The sequence below is a fragment of the Oncorhynchus masou genome, chromosome 29 (assembly GCF_036934945.1).
Source record: "Oncorhynchus masou masou isolate Uvic2021 chromosome 29, UVic_Omas_1.1, whole genome shotgun sequence".
In the NCBI taxonomy this organism is placed as follows: domain Eukaryota; kingdom Metazoa; phylum Chordata; class Actinopteri; order Salmoniformes; family Salmonidae; genus Oncorhynchus; species Oncorhynchus masou.
In genome coordinates, this window is record NC_088240.1 from 58279270 (window position 1) to 58302986 (window position 23717).

The 23717-nt window shown below is 45.0% G+C and overlaps 2 protein-coding genes across 7 annotated transcripts in view; one reads left to right on the plus strand and one right to left on the minus strand.

Moving 5' to 3' along the window:
- Nucleotides 1–5699: 5699 nt before the first annotated feature.
- LOC135520095 (complement C3-like) lies at nt 5700–11105 on the plus strand. Its single transcript, XM_064945427.1, has one exon. It carries the CDS (start codon nt 5726–5728, stop codon nt 10718–10720), a length of 4995 nt encoding a protein of 1664 aa, XP_064801499.1. The 5' UTR covers nt 5700–5725; the 3' UTR covers nt 10721–11105.
- Nucleotides 11106–22220: 11115 nt separating this feature from the next.
- Nucleotides 22221–23717, minus strand: part of map7d1a (MAP7 domain containing 1a) — a 63091-nt gene continuing 61594 nt past the window's right edge. For all 6 annotated transcript variants that reach the window (XM_064945432.1, XM_064945430.1, XM_064945431.1 and 3 more), the window contains one exon: nt 22221–23365. In XM_064945432.1, the coding sequence (XP_064801504.1) occupies nt 23355–23365 (11 nt within the window). In that variant the 3' untranslated portion in view covers nt 22221–23354. The remainder of the gene's footprint in view (nt 23366–23717) is intronic.

The following is a 23717-nucleotide window of genomic DNA, read 5'->3' on the forward strand; positions in this document are numbered from 1 at the left end:
TTGATTTGATTTGAAATAAATTAAGATATGCATTATTTTTCATTATATACTGAACAAAAATATATACGCAACATGTAAAGTTTTGGTCCCATGTTTCATGAGCTGAAATAAAAGATCCCAGAAATGTTTCATACGCACAAAAGCTTATTTCTCTCAATTGTTGTGTATAAGTGTCACGTTCTGACCATCGTTCGTGTGTGTTTTCCTTGTTTTAGTGTTGGTCAGGACGTGAGCTGGGTGGGCATTCTATGTTGTGTGTCTGGTTTGTCCATTTCTATGTTAGGCCTGATATGGTTCTCAATCAGAGGCAGGGGTTAGTCATTGTCTCTGATTGGGAACCATATTTAGGTAGCCTGTTTTGTGTGGGTTTTGTGGTAATTGTTCCTGTCTTTGTGTTTGTGTTTGTGGCACCAGATAGGAATGTTTTGGTTTTTTCACGTTTCTTGTTTTGTAAATTGTAGTACTTTCATCTTTATTAAAGATGCACAAAACTAACCACGCTGCATTTTGGTCTGCCTGTCTTTTCCACAAGAAAACCATTACAGAATTACCCACCAACCAAGGACCAAGCGGCGTGGTAAACAGAGGCAGCAGAAGCAGCAGCAGGAGAAGCAGCAGCAGCAGGAGCAGCAGCAGCAGCAGCAGTGGGAGAGGCTGCACTATTTGGAGAAGTGGACTTGGGAGGAGATCCTTGACGGGAAAGGACCCTGGGCAGAGCCAGGGGAATATTGCCGCCCCAAAGCCGAGCTGGAGGCAGCGAAAGCAGAGAGGCGGCATTATGAGGAGCTAGCACGGCAGAGCGGCTGGAAGCCCGAGAGGCATTTTTTTTTTTTTTGATTTGATTTGAGGCACCCCCAAAAATTTCCTTTGGGGGAGGCACAGGGAGAGTGTGGCAGAGGCAGGAGCCAGACCTGAGCCAACTTCCCTTGTTAACCGTAAGGAGCCATGGATGTTATCGGAGCTATCGGCGAAGCTGAGGGCTGAGTCTGAGAGGGTCGAGGAGTTATTGGACAGAATGGAGGAGAGTGAACGGATGGGAGATGAGGAGAAACTCGAGGAGGTGTTAATAGAATTGGGGGAGTGTGAAGAGAGAGAGGAGTTGATTTGGCGTAGTATGCAAGGCATTCGCCCTCAGGTGTGTGTCCCCAGCCCGGTACCACCAGTGCCGGCAACCCGCACCAGGCTGTCTCTCCGTTCCATCAACACAGGTGCTCCCGCCTGTCCGGCGCTACCAGAGTTTCCGCCCCTCGGTCTAGAGGCGCCAGAGCCCCTCAGTCCAGAGGCGCCAGAGCCCCTCAGTCCAGAGGCGGCAGAGCCTCTCAGTCCAGAGGCGCCAGAGCCTCTCAGTCCAGAGGCGCCAGAGCTTCTCAGTCCAGAGGCGCCAGAGCTTCTCTGTCCAACGCCGCCTGAGCTACCCGTCTGCCAGTCTGCCCAGCGCCGCCAGTGCCGTCAGTCTGCCCAGCGCCGCCAGTCTGCCCAGTGCCGTCAGTCTGCCCAGTGCCATCATTCTACCCATTGCCACCAGACTGGTGTGTTTTCCTTGTTTTAGTGTCGGTCAGGACGTGAGCTGCGTGGGCATTCTATGTTGTGTGTCTGGTTTGTCCATTTCTATGTTAGGCCTGATATGGTTCTCAATCAGAGGCAGGGGTTAGTCATTGTCTCTGATTGGGAAGCATATTTAGGTAGCCTATTTTGTGTTGGGTTTTGTGGGTAATTGTTTCTGTCTTTGTGTTTGTGGCACCAGATAGGACTGTTTTGGTTTTTTCACATTTCTTGTTTTGTAAATTGTAGTACTTTCATCTTTATAAAAGATGCACAAAACTAACCACGCTGCATTTTGGTCACAAGAAAACCATTACAATAAGCGTGTTTACATCCCTGTGAGTGAACATTTTTTCCTTTGGCTAGATAATCCATCCACCTGACAGGTGCTACATATAAAGAAGCTGATGATAAAAGCATGCTGATTAAACAGCATGATCATTACACAGGTGCACCTTGTGCTGGCGACAATAAAAGGCCACTCGATAACAGCCACCCGGACAGCTTCTGTTCTGTGGGTGGCACTGTGTTCTCTTTTTAAAGGCCCTAGGATACTGGTGGACAGGGGTGATCTGCCAGTCACTGGGATGACAATCCAACTTGGGATGGGGGGAGGTTTTAGCAGGCGGAATAGTGGAGAACAATTGGAGGTTTACTCAGCAGCAGTGCAAATAACATGACACAGCTATATGGACAATCATTGTGGTACTTTTTAGTGGTACGTTTCTAAACGTACATTTTGATAAATAGAGTTGAAACTTGTAGCTCATTATGGTGAAATAGTATAGCCAGTTATAACTGTAATGACTTAGCAGATAATAAGAAAAGACTATCAGTATTTACCCGGCTAAAAGAGGAGGAATATAATTTGTATTGTCTCATGGACTGACAAATACCGCTGTACTGTAGCTCGGCCACCTTCCACCACAGATATCTCTAGCTTTAACAGACGGATTTTGATTGGGATTGTTTTATTATGCCATTTAGTTTTCCACAGGGCCACAGAAATTTACTCGAGGGTTAAGGGAGCAGGACATTTTGGAAGCAATTGAGAACATCTGTGTTGTTGATCTTAACACCTATTGATGGTTTAAAGATGCACTATGCAGAAATCCCTGAGACATTCCCCCCAAAAATCATTTTTTCCCCACAAAATGTCTGTAGCGTCTAAACAGTTTGGCCTACAAACTAATATGATCACTCTCTGGAAAGATGAGACTCTCATGAACACAATGAATTTTGCGGTACCAGTTTAAAAAATGAATGGAAGTATGGAGGTAGATTTGTGCCTACCCAATAAAAGGGGTTAAATACGTATCTCCTAGAGTTTTAATAAATGGGCTATAGTAGTAAAGGCCCAATTCAATATTATATCAAACAGCCCATGTATTTGCAAAGAAAATCTAAAAACAGGTTTTCACCATGTCATTATGGGGTATTGTGTTTAGATGGGTGAGAATTGTATTTTTTTTTTTCATTTAGGCTGTAACGCAACAAAATATGGAATTAGTCAAGGGGTATGAATATTTTCTGAAGGCACGGTAGTTAATTATAGTAGCCTTGGTGAGTAACCCCCACACATCAGACTTTGCCATATAATCCACCCGCCCACCCCATCCCTGTCCTTATCACGATCGAATGGTCCATGTACAGGAATGTTTAATTATTACATTAGACAAAACCCTGCTAGTCCCAGCGGTGAAAAGGTGACGTTGACACAGTGTTTGTGGTTACGGTTCATTTCGTCATTGACAGGAATTTGTATCTCAGTTTGGCCTGTTAACAAACACAGGCTGACCCAAATATAGGGTCTACTTAAGGTTGCCGTTTTTTGGGGTAATTTCTCCAAAATTCCCAAGTTTTCCAGGTGGATGTTTATCAATAGGTCTTGTGCTATGTAGGCCTTACAAAATTATGCAAGCACTTGACTGTGCAGATAATGGGGTAAACATGGCAGTTTGGTAATAAGGGACAGTTGGTGATCAGTAAATAGGTACATTATTTCAGCTTGTTTTCAGCTATTTGTTCAGCGTTAGTTGATTGCAATATACTACTGACTGACTGAGGGTGTGTGCGTGTGTGCGTGTGCGCATGCGTGTGCGCACAGTGAGATGCACTGTGCTGTCTATTGTAATGGGGGTGTTGATGTTGTGCTGACTCACACGACTCATTATGAGATGCACTGAGCTGTCTATTGTAATGTGGGTGTTGACTCACACTGACTCATTATGAGATGCACTGAGCTGTCTATTGTAATGTGGGTGTTGACTCACACTGACTCATTATGAGATGCACTGAGCTGTCTTTTGTAATGTGGGTGTTGATGTTGTGCTGACTCACACTGACTCATTATGAGATGCACTGAGCTGTCTATTGTAATGGGGGTGTTGATATTGTGTTGACTCACTCCGACTCATTATGAGATGCACTGAGCTGACTATTGTAATGGGGGTGTTGATGTTGTGCTGACTCACACCGACTCATTATGAGATGCACATGAGCTGTCTATTGTAATGTGGGTGTTGACTCACACTGACTCATTATGAGATGCACTGAGCTGTCTATTGTAATGTGGGTGTTGATGTTGTGCTGACTCACACTGACTCATTATGAGATGCACTGAGCTGTCTATTGTAATGGGGGTGTTGATATTGTGTTGACTCACTCCAACTCATTATGAGATGCACTGAGCTGTCTATTGTAATGGGGGTGTTGATGTTGTGCTGACTCACACCGACTCATTATGAGATGCACTGAGCTGTCTATTGTAATGTGGGTGTTGACTCACACTGACTCATTATGAGATGCACTGAGCTGACTATTGTAATGGGGGTGTTGATGTTGTGCTGACTCACACCGACTCATTATGAGATGCACTGAGCTGTCTATTGTAATGTGGGTGTTGACTCACACTGACTCATTATGAGATGCACTGAGCTGTCTATTGTAATGTGGGTGTTGATGTTGTGTTGACTCACACCGACTCATTATGAGATGCACTGAGCTGTCTATTGTAATGGGGGTGTTGATGTTGTGCTGACTCACACCGACTCATTATGAGATGTACTGAGCTGTCTATTGTAATGGGGGTGTTGATGTTGTGCTGACACTCATTATGAGATGCACTTAGCTGTCTATTGTAATGGGGGTGTTGATGTTGTGTTGACTCACACTGACTCATTATGAGATGCACTGAGCTGTCTATTGTAACGTGGGTGTTGATGTTGTGCTGACTCACACCGACTCATTATGAGATGCACTGAGCTGTCTATTGTAATGTGGGTGTTGATGTTGTGTTGACACTCATTATGAGATGCACTTAGCTGTCTATTGTAATGGGGGTGTTGATGTTGTGTTGACTCACACTGACTCATTATGAGATGCACTGAGCTGTCTATTGTAATGGGGGTGTTGATGTTGTGCTGACTCACACTGACTCATTATGAGATGCACTGAGCTGTCTATTGTAATGTGGGTGTTGATGTTGTGTTGACACTCATTATGAGATGCACTTAGCTGTCTATTGTAATGGGGGTGTTGATGTTGTGTTGACTCACACTGACTCATTATGAGATGCACTGAGCTGTCTATTGTAATGTGGGTGTTGATGTTGTGCTGACTCACACCGACTCATTATGAGATGCACTGAGCTGTCTATTGTAATGTGGGTGTTGATGTTGTGTTGACACTCATTATGAGATGCACTTAGCTCTCCTTGGCATTCATGGCATTTCTGTTGTTTCGACAGTGACTGTATCATACATGACCTGCTGACTTGTCTTGAGACCAGATCTGAGCTAATCGAGTTAGTTAGCTTCGGATTTGATAATAGCAATTCCAAGTCCATTTGCTGATAAATAATATAACTTTTTTTGCAATTTTGTTTGATTAAATTGTTTGTTTCAGTGGTTTAACATAAATCACAGAGGTTCCACAGGTACAGTACATTTCCAGCCTGTATATCTCTCTGATAGATTTTGTGCTGTTTGTTTTGCTTAACAGTGAACTTTCCAACTAGCATTATCAGGACCGCTGGTTTCCCAACTCTACTGCTGGGAAGTAACACACCCCCTGGGGGAGTCACCACTGGAACTCCTCCCACAGAATGTGCTAACCCTAGACAGGATAAAAGTCAGGGTTGGAGAGTGAAGGCACTATCACAGACCCAAAATCAGTGGTGGAGATGTGGGTCGGCAACTTGCTGTGTCAGGCCGCTCTGGTTGTAGCCCTCTCCTTACCTACCTTATCTGATGGAGCTGCTCTACAAGTGTTGTCAGCTCCTAACCTGCTTCGTGTGGGCAGTAATGAGAACATCTTTGTGGAGTCTCAAGACCATACAGGAGGTCCCCTGAATGTTAAGATCATGGTGAAAAACCACCCTACGCAGAGCAAAGAGCTGGTCTCTAAATCAGTGGTTCTGGATCAAGCAAACAACTTCCAGGCTATGACACAACTGGTCATCCCAGAGGGGGACCACTTTGTGGATGACCCCAAGCAGAAGCAGTATGTGGTCCTGCAGGCCCAGTTCCCTGACCGTCTCCTGGAGAAGGTTGTCCTGGTCTCCTTCCAGTCTGGATACATCTTCATCCAGACTGACAAGACCATTTACACACCGGCCAGCCCTGTCTACTACAGAGTGTTCTCTATGACTCCTGGCCTGGAGCCTCTGACCAGGGAGATATTTGAGGACAAAGAAGTTGCCAAGAACAAAGAGATCGCAGTCTCTGTGGAGATCATGACTCCTGAAAACATCACCATCTTCAGGGAGATCGTCAACCCAGATAAGGGAGTCAAATCTGGACAGTTCATTCTCCCTGCGATCGTCAGTTTCGGGACATGGCATGTGGTCGCGAGGTTCCAGAGCACTCCTCAGATTACCTTCTCCTCTGACTTTGAGGTCAAGGAGTATGTTCTGCCCAGCTTCGAAGTTAGTCTGACCCCAGGTAAAGCCTTCTTCTACATCGACGACAAAGACTTGACCGTTGACATCACTGCCAGTTATCTATATGGTAAGAAAGTGACAGGGACAGGCTATGTGGTGTTTGGTGTCATCACAACAGAGAATGAAAAAAAGAGCTTCCCCGCCTCTCTGCAGAGAGTAGAGATCAGAGAAGGTAAAGGAGTGGCTTGTCTGAAAAAGGAACACATCACACAGACTTTCGAAAACATCCATAATCTGGTCAAACAATCCATCTTTGTATCAGTCAGCGTGTTAACAGAGGGTGGGGGTGAGATGGTAGAGGCAGAGAAGAGAGGGATCCAGATCGTCACTTCACCATACACCATCCATTTCAAGAGAACTCCCAAATACTTCAAACCTGGCATGCCCTTTGATGTCTCGGTTTACATTACGAATCCCGACAACTCTCCAGCCAATGAAGTGGAGATTGAGGTGGCGCCAGATAATGCTAAAGGGGTGACCAGGGCTAATGGCTTTGCCAAAGTTACACTTAACACCATGGCATCAGCCAAAGAGCTGCCAATCACTGTGAAGACCAAGGTCCCGGGTATCCTCCAAACCAGACAGGCGGAGGCCACCATGAAGGCTCTCCCCTACACAACTTCCACCGGGAACTTCCTCCATGTTGGGGTTGACTCTAATGAGCTGAAAATAGGAGACCCCATTAAGATTAATCTGAACCTGGGACCCCTCACCATACAAAACCATGACCTTACATACATGTTCCTGAGTAGAGGTCAGCTGGTGAAAGTGGGCAGATTCAGAAGACAGGGCAATGCGCTGGTGACACTGTCAGTGCCCGTCTCCAAGGAAATGCTTCCGTCGTTCCGCATCATAGCGTACTACCATGTGGGAACAGATGACCTGGTGGCAGACTCTGTCTGGGTTGACGTCAAGGTCTCTTGCATGGGCTCGCTGAAAGTGACGGCGACCAGGCCCAAGGCATCCTATGAGCCTCGTAAGGCTTTCAGTCTGACCATCACTGGAGACCCGGGAGCTAAAGTAGGACTGGTGGCTGTAGACAAGGGAGTCTACGTTCTCAACAACAAACACCGTCTCACACAGACCAAGATCTGGGACACCATAGAGAAGCATGATACAGGATGTACAGCTGGAGGGGGAGCAGACAATATGGGGGTGTTCTACGATGCTGGTCTGGTATTTGAGACCAACACCGCTAAAGGGACTGGGATCAGAACAGACCCCAGCTGTCCTGTTAGTTCCAGGCGGAGACGAGCAGTGACCATCAGTGACGTCATCACTACTATGGCCAGTAAGTACAATGGTCTGGCCAAGGAGTGTTGTGTGGACGGGATGAGGGACAACACCATGGGGTACACCTGTGACAGACGGGCCCAGTACATCATAGATGGGGATGTCTGCATCCAAGCCTTCCTCGTCTGCTGCAATGAGATGGCCACAAAAAAGGGTGAATTCAAACAGGATGCACTGCTGCTCTCACGCAGTGAAGAGGAGGATGATGATGCTTTCATGCGGTCTGAAGACATTGTGTCTCGTAGTCAGTTCCCTGAGAGCTGGATGTGGGAAGACACCAATCTTCCTGAATGCACCGCCCAAGATAAGCACTGCAAGACCACGTCTATAACAAAGAACAACTTCCTGAAAGATTCCATCACAACCTGGCAGATAACAGCCATCAGCCTGTCTAAAACTCTTAGCATCTGTGTGGCAGATCCATTTGAGATGATAGTTCTAAAGGATTTCTTTATTGACCTAAAGCTGCCCTACTCAGCTGTCCGCAATGAACAGCTGGAGGTCAAAGCAATCCTCCACAACTACAGCGAAGACCCCATCACTGTGCGTGTTGAGCTGATAGAGAATGGCGAGGTGTGCAGCTCGGCAAGCAAGAAGGGTAAGTACAGGCAGGAAGTGAACATGGACGCCATGTCCACCCGGGTTGTCCCCTATGTCATCATCCCTATGAAGCTGGGCCTGCACTCCATTGAGGTCAAGGCATCAGTGAAAAACTCTGGCAGCAATGACGGTGTGAAGAGGGACCTGCGCGTTGTGGCTGAGGGAGTGCTGATCAAGAAGGAAAACAACGTACTCCTGAACCCGGTTAAACATGGTGGTGAGCAGACGGCACACATACCCAGTGGAGTGCCCCGGAACCAGGTGCCAAACTCTGATGCTGACACACTGATCAGTGTGACAGGTGGAGAGCAGACCAGTGTGCTGGTGGAGCAGGCCATCAGTGGAGACTCTCTGGGCAATCTGATAGTTCAGCCAGTCGGATGTGGGGAACAGAACATGATCTACATGACCCTGCCTGTCATTGCTACACACTACTTGGACAACACCAAAAAGTGGGAGGATATTGGCCTGGACAGAAGGAACACAGCCATCAAGTACATCACCATTGGTTACCAACGTGAGCTGGCCTACCGTAAAGAAGATGGCTCCTACGCTGCCTGGATCCACACAAAGAGCAGCACCTGGCTGACAGCGTATGTAGTCAAGGTGTTTGCCATGTCCAGTACATTGATCAGTGTTCAGGAAAATGTGCTATGTAGTGCAGTCAAGTGGCTGATCTTGAACACACAACAGCCAGACGGCATCTTCAATGAGTTTGCTCCTGTCTACCACTCAGAGATGACGGGTAACGTGAGGGGTTCGGACAGTGATGCATCTATGACAGCCTTTGTTCTCATCGCCATGCAGGAAGCAAGCTCACTGTGTGAGAAGTCTGTCAACAGCCTACCAGGCAGTATGGATAAGGCAGTAGTGTACCTCGAGAAGCGTCTTCCCCACCTCACGAACCCCTATGCTGTAGCTATGACTTCCTATGCTCTGGCCAATGCAGGGAAACTCAAAAAGGAGACCCTACAGAAGTTCGCCTCTCCACAGCTGGACCACTGGCCAGTCCCAGGTGGTCACCAGTACACGCTGGAGGCCACTTCGTATGCCCTGCTTGCCCTGGTCAAGGTGAAGGCCTTCGAAGAGGCCGGCCCAATAGTCAGGTGGCTTAACAAGCAGAAGAAAGTGGGAGGGGGATACGGATCCACACAGTCCACCATCATGGTGTTCCAGGCTGTGGCTGAGTATTGGAGCAACGTAAAGGACCTGAAAGACATTGACTTGAACATCAACCTAGAGGTGGCCGGCAGGGCATCAGTCACCAAGTGGTCCATCAACAACAAGAACCAGTTCCACACTCGTACAGACAAGGTCAACTCCATAGACAAGGACTTGACAGTAAAAGCCTCAGGAAATGGTGAGGCCACCTTGTCGGTGGTGACACTGTACTATGCCCTGCCAGAAGAGAACGCCAGTGACTGTGAAAGCTTTGACCTCTCTGTCACCCTCACTAAGATGGACAAAACAAGCCATGAGGATGCCATGGAGTCGTTTATGCTCACTGTTGAGGTGTTGTATCGTAACTCAGAGAGAGATGCAACCATGTCTATCCTGGACATCGGCTTGCTGACCGGCTTCATCGTAGACATAGGTGATCTGAAAATGTTGTCCAAGGGGAGGGAGCGCTACATAGAGAAGTTTGAGATGGACAAAGTTCTGTCTGAAAGAGGATCTCTCATCCTCTATCTGGACAAGGTGTCCCATAAGTTAGCAGACAGAATATCCTTTAAGATTCACAGAGTACAGGAAGTAGGAGTTCTACAGCCTGCTGCCATCTCTGTATACGAATACTACAACCAAAAGCACTGTGTCAAGTTCTACCACCCAAAGAGGGAGGGTGGAACTCTGAGCAGACTGTGTCTTGGAGACGTGTGCACGTGTGCTGAAGAGAGCTGCAGTATGCAGAAGAAAGATGAGCCTGATGTCAACCGCATAGACAAAGCCTGCGGCGCGGGACTGGATTATGTTTACAAAGCTACGGTGGTGGACTCTAAGCTGACGACACACGTAGATACATACACCATGAAGATCGATGACGTTGTCAAGCCAGGTACTGATGAGGTAATAGCGGGAAGCAATCGTGACTTCATGGGACTATCTTACTGTAGAGAGGCTCTGGGCCTAAAGCAGGGGAAAACATATATGATTATGGGGAAGTCTGATGACCTGCACAGAGTGGAGGATAGGGGACTGTTGCAGTACAAGTACGTCCTAGGAGAACAGACATGGATAGAGTACTGGCCCTCACAACAAGAGTGCACGTCCAGAGACTACAGAAATGTCTGTCTGGGCATCGATGAGTTCATTAACCAGATCACAACGTTCGGCTGCCCTGTTTAGTTTCTCTTCTTGTTTTGTTAAATTTACATTTGTGTAACATTTCAATCCAGGTTGCATGCCCTGTCATAACTCATTGTAACCTAGAGAGTGTATGACGATGAGTTTGACCACTTTGAATATATTCTGAAACTGACCAGTAAATTATGTACACTGTGCACAATAAAGCTGTTTGGGAAATAAAATGAAAAAGCTTAACCTATGATGATGACGACTGCAAATGGCACACTTACACATACATTTATATGTGCCATTTGCAGTCATCATCGTCATAGATTACTATGCCATAGCTACCTTTTCTATGCCTTTATTTTAGCACTAAAATTACCCCTGCCTGCTATAATAAGCATGAAATAAATGCATTAAAAAAACGTCCTTTGTGTGCGTACCACCAGTCATTTTGTGGATTTAATTGTTTATTGGTTTTAAACACCAATCAAAGACTACTTCAGTTTAAAGTTGAGTGGGATGACAACTGTTTTTGTTCTCATTCTGGTCCATATGGTAAATCAGTACTATGCATCTTTCAACACTTCATCATTGTTTTTAGACACTTTGATCACTGCTTTTACCGATGTGGAAACTTGTTTATAGAAACAAGATCATTTATAATCAGGGGTTATAGACAAAGGACACTGACCCTTACCAGGAGGAAGTGTGTCTCTGTGATTGACGGGAGATATGCAGTATGTATTTTAGTAGAAAACAGTTGTAGTGGGATCGCACGCACACACACACACACACACACACACACACACACACACACACACACACGTGGAAACGCACACACACACTGATGCGGAACCTTTCATGTAAGCCTTGGGGATGACACAGCCGGAGTGTTTGAAGGACATTGCAGTCTCAATCAGTGAAGATTAAAGACAAAAATCTCAATAATCACCCTACATTAACCATAAACCAACATCCTCACTCTCTTCCTGAACCCAGATGACAAAGCCTGGTGCTAACATGCGTCCTTTGTCCTGATCTTGTCAACATTCTGATTGTGTCCACATTTTTCGACAGGTGTAGACAATCAAAATACACATTGTGAACTAATTGTAATCAGATCTTTCTGACCACATCCGGAGGTAGTCAGGCAGGCATTTAATTTTTATTTATTTTATTTAACATTTACTTAACTAGGCAAGTCAGTTAAGAACCAATTCTTATTTACAATGACAGCCTACACTGTATTGTATCTTACAAGTGTACAGATCTGGTTGGTGAAACAATTTAACTCATCATTATAGCCAAAGTAAAATGATTGACTAAGGATGACATTATTTTGAAACAATAGCTCTCTTTAATACATGGAAGGACTAGGAAATCTTGGCACAATGCTGAGAGAATGGACAGATAACGCATTTTAATACCATTTAATATTTTAATAAACCTAACGCAATGGTCAATCTAAGCGCAGGCAATAGTGCTATAAGTTCAAGGTCCATCACTGGCCAATCAGAACGTGCTCCAAGGCGAAATATGTAGTTGCTTCAGGTTGTGTATTTACAGTTTTTTATGTATTGCCTTGGAATTAACTCAAATTCCAATGTTAGTCCATTGTAGTTTGTTAAATGGCTTACAGAAACAAAATAACAAACTATAGACCTATCCCATCTTTGCTAAATAGGCTAACTTGAGTCCATTTGCAGTCCACATTGTTCTAAATAATTGCATGGCCTCAATCTCATGCACACTGATATAGGGGCTAGGCCTAGTGTAAATTGCGTTATGGCGGAGCATGGACATGCCAAACGTTGTCAATAGGCAAGATTAAATTCATTATTGATAAGGCCTAAAAAGATAACAAATAATTCTAATCAAATTCTAAACAAAAGGAAACAAATGGTTTTAAATAGGAAAATGGTATGTTTGAATCAATGTTATTGTTTCGACGTCATAGACTAAGTCAAATAACATACAGTCCCAGTCAAAAGTTTGGACACACCTACTCATTCAATGGTTTTTCTTTATTTGTTCTATTTTCTACATTGTAGAAACATAGTGAAGACATCAAACCTATGAAATAACACATATGGAATCATGTAGTAAGCAAAAAAGTTTTAAACAAATCCAAATATATTTTATATTTGAGATTCTTCAAAGTAGCCAACATTTGCCTTGATGACAGCTTTGCACGCTCTTGGCATTCTCTCAACCAGCTTCACCTGGAATGCATTTCAAATAACAGGTGTGCCTTGTTAAAAGTTAATATGTGTTGAATTTCTTTCCATCATTATGCATTTGAGCCAATCAGTTTTGTTGTGACAAGGTAGGGTTGGTATACAGAAGATAGCCCTATTTGGTAAAAGAACAAGTCCATATTATGGAAGAACAGTTCAAATAAGCAAAGAGAAACGACAGTCCATCATTACTTTAAGACATGAAGGTCAGTCAATCCGGAAAATGTCAAGAACTTCGTGTTGTCGCAAAAAACATCAAGCCCTATGATGAAACTGGCTCTCATGAAGACCGCCACAGGAAAGGAAGACCCAGAGTTACCTCTGCTGCAGAGGATAAGTTCATTAGAGTTACCAGCCTCCGAAATTCCAGCCCAAATAGTTCACATCTCAACGTTAACTGTTCAGAGGAGACTGCGGGAATCAGGCCTTTATGGCCGAATTGCTGAAAAGAAACCACTACTAAAGGACACCAGTAAGAAGAAGAGACTTGCTTGGGCCAAGAAACATGAGCAATGGACATTAGACCGGTGGAAATCTGTCCTTTGGTCTGATGAGTCCAAATTTTAGATTTTTGGTTCCAACCACCGTGTCTTTGTGAGATGCAGAGTAGGTGAACTGAAGATCTGTGCATGTATGGTTACCACCGTGAAGAATGGAGGAGGTGTGATGGTGTGGGGGTGCTTTGTTGGTGACACTGTCAGTGATTTATTTAGAATTCAGGGCACACTTAACCAGCGTGGCTCCCACAGCATTCCACAGCGATAGATTATCCCATCATTTGTTTTTCAATAGGACAATGACTCAACACACCTCCAGGCAGCGTAAGGGCTATTTGACAAAGAAGGAGAGTGATGGAGTGCTGCATCAGATGACCTGGACTCCACAATCACCCGACCTTGTTACGCAGGGTGGAGCAGGTGAATCCAAGTGCAGACTCAGACGCGGAGACAAGTGTAAGGTAACCAAAGTATTTATTGAAAAGTGTGTGTGGGGGGGGGGGGGTGCAGGCCAGGGGGAGCTCGGGCAGGTAAACAGGTCCAAAGCGGAATCCAAGGAAGCAGTAGGGCGGGGGTCCAGGGAAGCAGGACTAACGAGAGACTGACAACAGGGACCAGAGTCAGAGCAGATGGAATGCGCAGAGATTACAATCTGGCAGTGTGGAAGTGGCAGGGCTGAGTATTTGTAGAGGTCTTGATTATGGAACAGGTTGCAGCTGGTGGGGATCTGTTCTGACTCCAGCACACCTGTCTCCACTCACACAATCAGATACACCCACACAGAGAGAGGAATGGAGAGAGCAATGGGGGAGTGGCAGAAGGTTAGGGAGACACAGGATGATATGTAGAGGGCGTGGCAGGGGCAGATGTAACATACCTCAACCCAATGGAGATGGTTTGGGATGAGTTGGACCGCAGGGTGAAGGAAAAGCAGACAACAAGTGCTCAGCATATGTGGGAACTCCTTCAAGACTGTTGGAAAAGCATTCCATGTGAAGCTGGTTGAGAGAATTCCAAGAGTGTACAAATCAATATATTTAGATATTTTTTTAAACACTTTACTTTTTAAACACGTTACTATACGATTCCATGTGTGTTATTTCATAGTTTTGATGTCTTCACTATTAATCTACAATGTAGAAAAAAAGTACAAATAAAGACAAACCCTTAAATGAGTAAGTGGGTCCAAACTTTTGACTTGTACTGTATGTCTAATTAAATATTAAATTCAGCATAATTTCAACCACCCAGTATACACTGAGCATACCAAACATTATGAACACCTTCCTAATGTTGAGTTGCACCCTCCCATTTTGCCCTCAAAACAGCCTCAGTTTGTTGGAGCATGGACTCTACAAGGTGTCGAAAGAGTTCCAAAGGAATGCTGGCCCATGTTGACTCCAATGCTTTCCACAGTTGTGTCAAGTTGTCTGGATATCCTTTGGGTGGTGGACTATTCTTGATACACACAGGAAACTGTTGAGTGTGAAAAACCCAGCAACTCTTGACACAAACTGGTGCACCTGGCACCTTCTACCATACCCTGTAAAAAAGGCACTTAAATCTTTGGTCTTTCCCATTCACCTTCTGAATGGCACACCTACACAATCCATGTCTCCATTGTCTCAAGGCTTAAAAATCCTTCTTCAACCGGTCTCCTCCTCTTCATCTACATTGACTTAAGTGGATTTAACAAGTGATAAGAGATCATGGCTTTCACGTGGTCAGTCTATGTCATGGGAAGAGCAGGTGTTCTTAATGTCTTGTATACGCAGTGTATAATGAATATAGAATGAAAACAATTTGTATTTTTCTATGTGAAATCTTCAACGCAATTTCTACGTATACATTGTTCTGATGATTATGTTGAAATTACATTGATGGAACAACTGTTTAAACTACTGGATCATATGGTGTCAACATTCAAACCAGGTTATTTTTCAATTTAAGTGCTAAAGTTGGGTGGGTGATGGTGGTCGTGGTGATATGAAAAACAACTTGTATCAGATAAAATTAGTGTGTTACAGAGCTGCCTTGCATAACCCAGTGGAAAATAAGACACTACAGGTGCAACCGACGCCTGTACTACTCCACTGAATTATAACCCTTGTACCGAGGGCCTGTTTTAGCTGGCCAATAATAACACAGGCTTGTGCTATGGAGGAGCTCCTTTCTACTTTACATGTATCTGACCATCATATTCTTTCCTTTATTGGAAGGCATTCAAGAGGCAGTGCTACAGCAGCCTACAGCAGCACATTATTACTGTAGCCATAGAAATAGAATGACTAGAACATTACACTTAACAGTATCTCAATGATTGTACTCTGCTACTGAAGGTGCAATGGGATTAATAGGGAATTACTAGAATGAGAAAAGTCCGTCAGACAGCACACTCATGAGTACACTCAATATGAGATAATTATATTTCTATGACTAGATGTCAAGCCTAGTCCTGCTCCCTCCCTCCGGCGCTCGACGTCGCCGGGTCGACTAACCACCAGTCCTGGCAACCCACATTGCGCACACCTGCTCTCCATCACTAAACGCACCTGGACTTCATCACCACCCTGATTAAATCTCCCTTCATTTAGCCCTCACCTACTTGAGTCATCAGGTAGTATTGGTTCTGTTTTAATTTCCAGACGCTGCTCTTGTTTTATTACTCTCTATGTTCATTATTATTAAACTCACGATCTGCACCTGCTTCCTTTCTGCGTCGTTGTTACAGTAGCCTGCTACTAATGTGCAGTGAAATATAGTTGATACCCAGCTATCCCTGGGAACTGAAAATAACCAACACCCTGCAAGCTGGCAAAATTGAAGCCTGAGGCTGTGCTGAGCTAACGGCTGGGGATGTCGTAAACCATGTCCACTGTCAGCTTCAAAATTAAGAGACAAACAGATCCAGCAAATCAAGGCTGTGTCACCGGCCGAATCCGAGACGTGAATGCCTTGGTATAACCATGGTATATGGTGCAGTGAGTCAGTGACAACATCGGGCCGGGCTCCACAAGGGGCTTAGCCCCCTCAGTTGAAACGTGTGCCACCTCAGTTTACATTTACAGTATCTATATAAAAATGGCAACAACAAAAAAATCCAATGATTGAGTTGTCACTCAATTGCGTGCGAAATCTGTATCTGTGCTGTATCAGTGTCATGGAGAGTGTGTAGGGTGTGGGGGGGGTACGGAAAGTCACGGGGTGGTTAGGTATGACGCTGCTCATCTGGGTAGACTATGTGAATAGTGGAATACATCTCCGCCTGTAACATTTGATTTCGATTTATAAAGACTGGGTCAAGTTTACAGTTCAAGCTGCTTCATTCAACTCTGCCACCCGCCCCACCACTACAGAGTTTAGTAAGCTTCTTAGCCAGCTTTAAAAGCCGTTGGTGTTATTAGCCTATTTCACTAACCAGCTAATCTGCCACTGCCGCAATGGATATCAGAAATCAAACCACTGAGGCCGCCGCCAAGCCCAGCAGTGATGATGCTTCCCGAGCTCCAGCTATCCTTCAATTAGTACCGCCAAGTTAATGGCTCCACAGCCTGCTCCACCTACAACTGTTCCAGACGATCTTGGAACAGAGGAGCCAGCCCAGGTTAGCCTATAGAATCCTACCCTAGCTGCAGGTTTTCTGTTCAAAAATGTTGTTTTAGTAGCAACTGGTTCATAGGAAGAGAGTGGCTGGAATACTCGGTTACTGCAGATGCGTCACTTGGTCAAAAGCACTCAATGGTCTCAGCATTTGAATTTAAATGTTTATTGTGGTATAGCGTGATATAAGAAGAATTCAGCATAATTTCAATGCAAGAACCCAAATGGGTATAGCTACATATGGGTATGTTTCATCATAGAAATAGATAACCTACATTCTAATTGTATTGGTAGCCTATTGCTTTTTGTGGTTGTAAATGGAACTGTATGTATTGGAAACGTGTTTATTGTAGGCCTGCATTGCTTAATTGATTACGGGGGTGAGTCGAATTTGAAACACCAAAATGTCTTGGGCCATATTGCAACATATTGCTGAACTAATGAGCTGCATGATTTTCCATGTTTTAAGCTGTCTGCTTCTGGGTCTTATCCTGAGTTCTGATAGTACAAACTGGCCAAGACTGATCCAGCAGACTCAGACCAGCTCCACAATGCTGTCTCCCTGCAAGGAGCCAACATTAGAAGACAAGAGGAGTTACTGCAATGTCCTATGTCCAATGTCCTCCATACCCTGGCAGAACGCCATGACCAGGCATTCGATACATTGCTGGAGCAATTCTGCAGATTCCCTACTTGGCAGCGGGTCACACCCGTAGTCTCCCAGCCTAACCCAGTGTCCCGAGAACCCTGCTTACCTCCAGCTATGCTGGAGATTCAGGAACCTGCTGGGCTTTTCTCTCCCAGTGCTTCATCATTTTCGAGCTGCAGCCTTCTTCGTTCCCCTCAGACGGATCAAGGATAGCGTACATCATAACGCCGATGTCCGGGAGGGCACTCACCTGGACCACAACGGTGTGGGAGTAACAGTCCGCGTCTGCCTCAGTCTGGAAGAGTTTGTGGCGGAAGTTTGGAGGGTTTTTGATTCTCCGTTGTCCGGGAGAGAGGCTGCACGTAAACTACTCCAGCAGTACTCTGGTGGGCCATACGGAGAACTTTTCCTTTCCCCTTATTCGCGTCCCTTTCCATGCCATGTTGCTGTCGGGAGCCAGTCGAAATCTCACTGGGTTCTCATCGACTCTGGAGCTGATGAGAGTATTTTGGATGCAACCCTGGCGTCCGAGCTGGGCATCCACACTCAGCCCCTCTCCACTCCCATGGATGTTAAAGCGCTGGACGAATGCTCTATAGGCCGGGTCACTCACAACACCACTCCCATTAACCTACGAGTATCAGGGAACCAAAGCGAGACAATCCAATTTATGCTGATTAAGTTTTCTCAGGTTCCCGTGGTATTGAGATTCTTGAGGCTCCAGCGACACAATCCCATCATAGACTGGACTGCTGGTGCCATCATGGGCTGGAGCCCATTCTGCCACACCCATTGTCTGAAGTCAGCGATACGCCATCCCATCTGGTTTGCGCTTGTGGGACTATCATTTGTTTTTCAACAGGACAATGACCCAACACACCTCCAGGCAGTGTAAGGGCTATTTGGCCAAGAAGGAGAGTGATAGAGCGCTGCATCAGATGACCTGGCCTCCACAGTCACCCATCCTCAATCCAATTGAGATGGCTTGGGATGAGTTGTGCCTCAGAGTGAAGGAAAAGCAGCCAACAAGTGCTCCGCATATGTAGGAACTCATTCAAGACTGTTGGAAAATCATTCCAGGTGAAACTGGTTGAGAGAATGCCAAGAGTGTGCAACGCTGTCATCAAGGCAAAGGCTGGCTACTTGGAAGAATATAAAATACATTTTGATTTGTTTAACACTTTTTTGGGTTTCAACATGATTCCATATGTGTTATTTCATAGTTTTGATGTCTTCAATATTATTCTACAATGTAGACAATAGTACAAATAAAGAAAACCCCTTAAATAAGTAGCTGTGTCCAAACATTTGACTGGTATTGTATCTATAAAGCTCAAGCTTCACTTCTCAACAACACCAGTCTGTTCTAACTTAACACCAACATGCCTTTATTCACAATGTCGTGCACCCAAAGTTAACATTTCATTTCTTCAGAGGACTGCAATGTGTGTGCCGGTTGTCACAGACCTAAAGGACCAGAGGGCCCACACCACTCTACATCAACCCAGGGGGACCTCATCAAGGAGTGGCCCAAGGAAATGCCTGAGTGAAAATTAACTCCAAAGGTTGGTCAGAGGCCATAAGAACCCGAGGGTCCACACTCATCAAAGAGTTAATATGACTGCATGAAAATTAACTCCAAAAGTTGTGACAATGCTCCAGCTGATACCTTTCTAGAGTCAGCTACTCCCCATGGGACGTGGGCTCTGAGACCTCCCTGGAACTTCAAACAGCAATGCCATAACAACAGGCACTGTAGGGAGGTGATAGGTTTTGGTGTGTGTGAGCGTGTGATGGGTTTGGGGCAGCTGTTAGAAACCCTTGTCTCTGATCAGAGCAGTTGAGGCCAGGTCTGCTTGGAGGTGGAACACCACCTACAGGGATAAAGAAATGGTCTCATTTGGAGCACCTTCCTTTCTGTGGCATGCCATTAATGCGTTGCCATCAGATAGCAGCTGTCTAAAGGGGTCCTGTTGTTGTTGCTGAGCAGATAAATGGTGCAATGTACTGTAAGAGGTGTGTGTGTGTGTGTGTGTGTGTGTGTGTGTGTGTGTGTGTGTGTGTGTGTGTGTGTGTGTGTGTGTGAGCTTGCATGTGTGAGTGTATGCGTGACTGTGTGTGTGTTTGAACACTAAACAGAAGTTGGTCTCTCGTGTTTTTCATGGTTCAGATGCAGGCATGGCTTGACCCCTCACTGACCTGTCTACCTCGTTAAATCCGGCAGGCGCAGATGACACATTTGCGCTTCCACACCGTTTACAAGATTCCACGGGTCAAAAGGTGCAGGGGGTTTACGACAAGAACAACAGCGGACGCAAGTTGTACCACGTCGTGAACGGGAAGTGGGGCAGACTTAGACATAACTGCCAAAGGCATCAGGTTTTTTACAGTAGTTGGATAGGTAATGGGTAGTATAACAGACAACGAAGGTTGATCTTAGAATACCCAGATAAAATGACAAACAAAGTCATAGAGTACTGAATTAGCTCTGTTAATTCCTATATTACCGTTCTCTATAAGGCTAACTCCTATGGACTTCTCCACCCTGTGAAGAGGAATGCAATCTAAGAATAGGGTTGATATGGCAACACCTCCAGTACACTTATCAGCAGGCCGGCCGGGCAGCTCTCTGTCCGCCGACGAGGAGATAATAGACCGACAGATCAAAGTGACATTGCCAAATCTGCACCGCCACTATGCCACCAAGCCCTGCTATCCCAGGAGGGTGAGTGGCAGGCCCTAACTCTGACCGACAGGCACCTTTATCCTGCTCTATGTCCATCAGAGCCTCGTAAATATAACGAACACACATTCTCTCTCACTCACACACAAACACCCACACCACACACACTCTCTCTCTCTCTCTCACATACATACATACATACATACATACATACATACATACATACATACATACATACATACATACATACACACCTCCTCTTTCCACCCTCCATTCTCTGAGAATGAATTCATCACCTTGGCATTGCCCACTGTCCCTCCCATTACTCATTACTTGCCTGCTGACATCCGCCTAAAAATAGTGCCCCTCACCCTCTCGGCAGCACTATGGGCAACTGGGTCTTGACTTAGTGGATCAAGAGAGGGAACACACTGAAGCTTGACTACAACTATACCATTTTTATTGACTATTTTATGACTGTCTTTTAGATATGTTTGGGATTTGAATGTGTGAATCGCTATCTCTCTATATGACACACACTGTCTTTCTCTGGTTTCGCCTTTAGGCTCCACCACTGACTGAGAGCAGTCGAGGTTGGCGGGAGGAGTTATAGGAGGATGGGCTCATTGTAATGGCTAAAATGGAATAAATGGAACGGGATCAAACGCATCAAACATATGGAAACCACGTTTGACTGTTCCATTAATTCCATTCCAACCATTACAATGAGCCCGTCCTCCTATAGCTCCTCCCACCAGCCTCCACTGACTGAGAGAGTGAACATGTGTGGGCAAATGTGATCTGTGTTTTGACACCTCTGTGTTGCATGGCTGCCCTCTGCTGGGCCGGATGAATACAGCTGTTAAATAGATTTTCTAGTGACTATTCTAATCTAAGCAACTGCGTCAGTCGGCGAGATGTTATCCAGTGAGAAGATTTATACGGTTAGATAATGTGCTCAAAAAAATCTAGGCACTACCCGAGAAACCAAACTAAATGTGAATCAAAGACAGAGAAGAGATTCTCAAAACTTTAGAGGCATTACAGTGACTTCTCAACACACCAGTAGTGTGGCGAAGGCAACTCTGTGTTTGAAGTAACAAGTCAAACACACTTCTCCCTAGCCAAGTCCATTACTGTCTAGCAATAAGTCATAGACATTATTCATTAGTCTCGCCACAGTGCGTTAGTGGTTCTAAGTCATATTAGTCAAATGAGTTACGTGTGATGAGCGGTACTGCATGCGTTTACGTTGGGGAGTGGAGGGACATAAATCGTGATGGTAATAGAGTCCAGCTGCTTTTGCAGGGAAAACGAATGACAAACAGCAAATGGCGAACGTTCATCAACATTGTCAGCCCCCTCTCACCACCAGAATGTGGGAAATGTGGGGGGCTGATGGGGTAAGGGCATGGACACCCACTGGGGTTTGGGAAAAGAATACCAAATTGAAGGGGACAGCTGAGCTAAGACACTGTACTCCCCCCCCCCCCCTAAAAGACAGCCTCTCTCTCTCTCAACCATCTCCAGATCTGGTTTTCTGGTGGTTGTGTGGCATTGTATTTTGTTGCTCAGGCTGTCAACAGCGTCTCTAAATATGTTGGCATTGGACTTTGAAGGCCAGCTTAAAAGGGGGAAATATTTCCTAACTGTACTACTTAGTGAAACGTCGTGCGCTATGTCCGATTTGTCGGTTTCTGATAAGGGACGGCCATTGAGAGACTCAATGAGCACATTCAACCTCAACATACTCTACAGTGTGTCTGTCTTCTCAGCCTGGTCTCGCCAGTTTTGTAACAATAGCGTTTTCTTTGTCGTCTTTTTGCTGGTTTCAAGTGTCATTCCAAATCTCAGCCAACAAACGAAGGAAAACTAAACCACAGACAACTGGACAACATTTTCCTCTTTAATAAGACTCCGATACTCCCTCTGACCCTTTAACACACAACAAAATATATTTATAGCATATACACACACACCAGCATTTCATTTTCAAACACATTCGAATCTGTGGAATCTCAATGGAGGAGGCAACGTATCATGCTTCTTGCTCAGGTTTAGAAAAAAGCTCAACTGCACGGTGACTTTTTTTATATGGTGGGATGGGATGCCCTTGTGTACATTCTGTTTCAACACTGATTAAACTGAATGGATCACTGAATCTGGAGTACCCATGTGCGTGCTGTTTTTCGTTCAACTGATCCCTTGTTCATTTCTATATTCACTTCAGAGTACAATCAATCATAATTGAGGAGTGGAACGGCTAAAACAGAAAACCTGTCGACACAGGACTCCTTGGAGACAGCTGGCGCTGTGCTGCAACAACGTAATTCTTACATTGTCAAAACGTTGTCAAACGTCTTCTTTTTACAGAGGCCCTATTATGTTTTCAATACATATTAGTTACTGGGCAAACCTTGAAAGGCAGGAGTTAAGTAAACATTGGGCTTCCTTTTCATAAATTCATACACTATTTATTCCACAGACCCCTCCCTCCTTTAGTCCAACGCTCACGTTTTCATTTACATTATTCACACAAAACTGTACCTAGTCTTTACATTTCTCTTCAACTTAAATAAACTAAACATTAGAAGCAAAAAAGCCAACTCATTTCTCTTTCAACTCATCATAATAATAACAATTACTCATTAGTGTCAAATGTGTATTTTTTCTTCCCCCTCAGGACTGGTGAAATCTGGACGATACTGTTATGGAAGAATTGATGCTGTGATATCTTCTACCATCTACAAATGATAACACTGATGCACCCTATCGGGTGGCGATGATGTCATATCCTGTTTTGTATTTTGCTTGTGTCTTTTTTTGCTTCTTCATCTTCTTCGGCCCTTTTCCCAGGCAAAGTTTATGTTTTTTGGGGCCTAGAAAGCAGTCTATGATTGGTTTGGCACATGTCATAGGGAAAGTGCCCCTTTGGGAAGAAAGGGGCTCTCTACCCATACGAGCGGAGGCTGGGTTCGGGAAGGTGGGGGGGCCTAAGAATCGCCTTCGTGAGTGGCACACCTCACAGGACCTCTGGAGAGATAATAGACGGAGAGAACAAGATGAGGGTCAGTTTCAACACAGTGATACGCCACACAACAAGGGAAAAACACCAGCGATCCAAAACGGTGTCCATTTTGAGCCATTCTGAATGTGCCATCTGAATGGTGTGCCAAAATGGTCGCCAATTTGAGCATTTGTAAATGTGTGAGGAGGACCCACCCTCACTGACCCTGCTAATGACAAGGCGTATAAACCCCTGACCTGGCAACAACACTACATTTGAAAAGGTCCTGAGTGCATGTCACGCAGGGCATGAACCCATAAGGCTTTATAGGCGTGTTTTTATAGGGAAATGAAGAGGCTAATCAAACCAAGCAGCAGA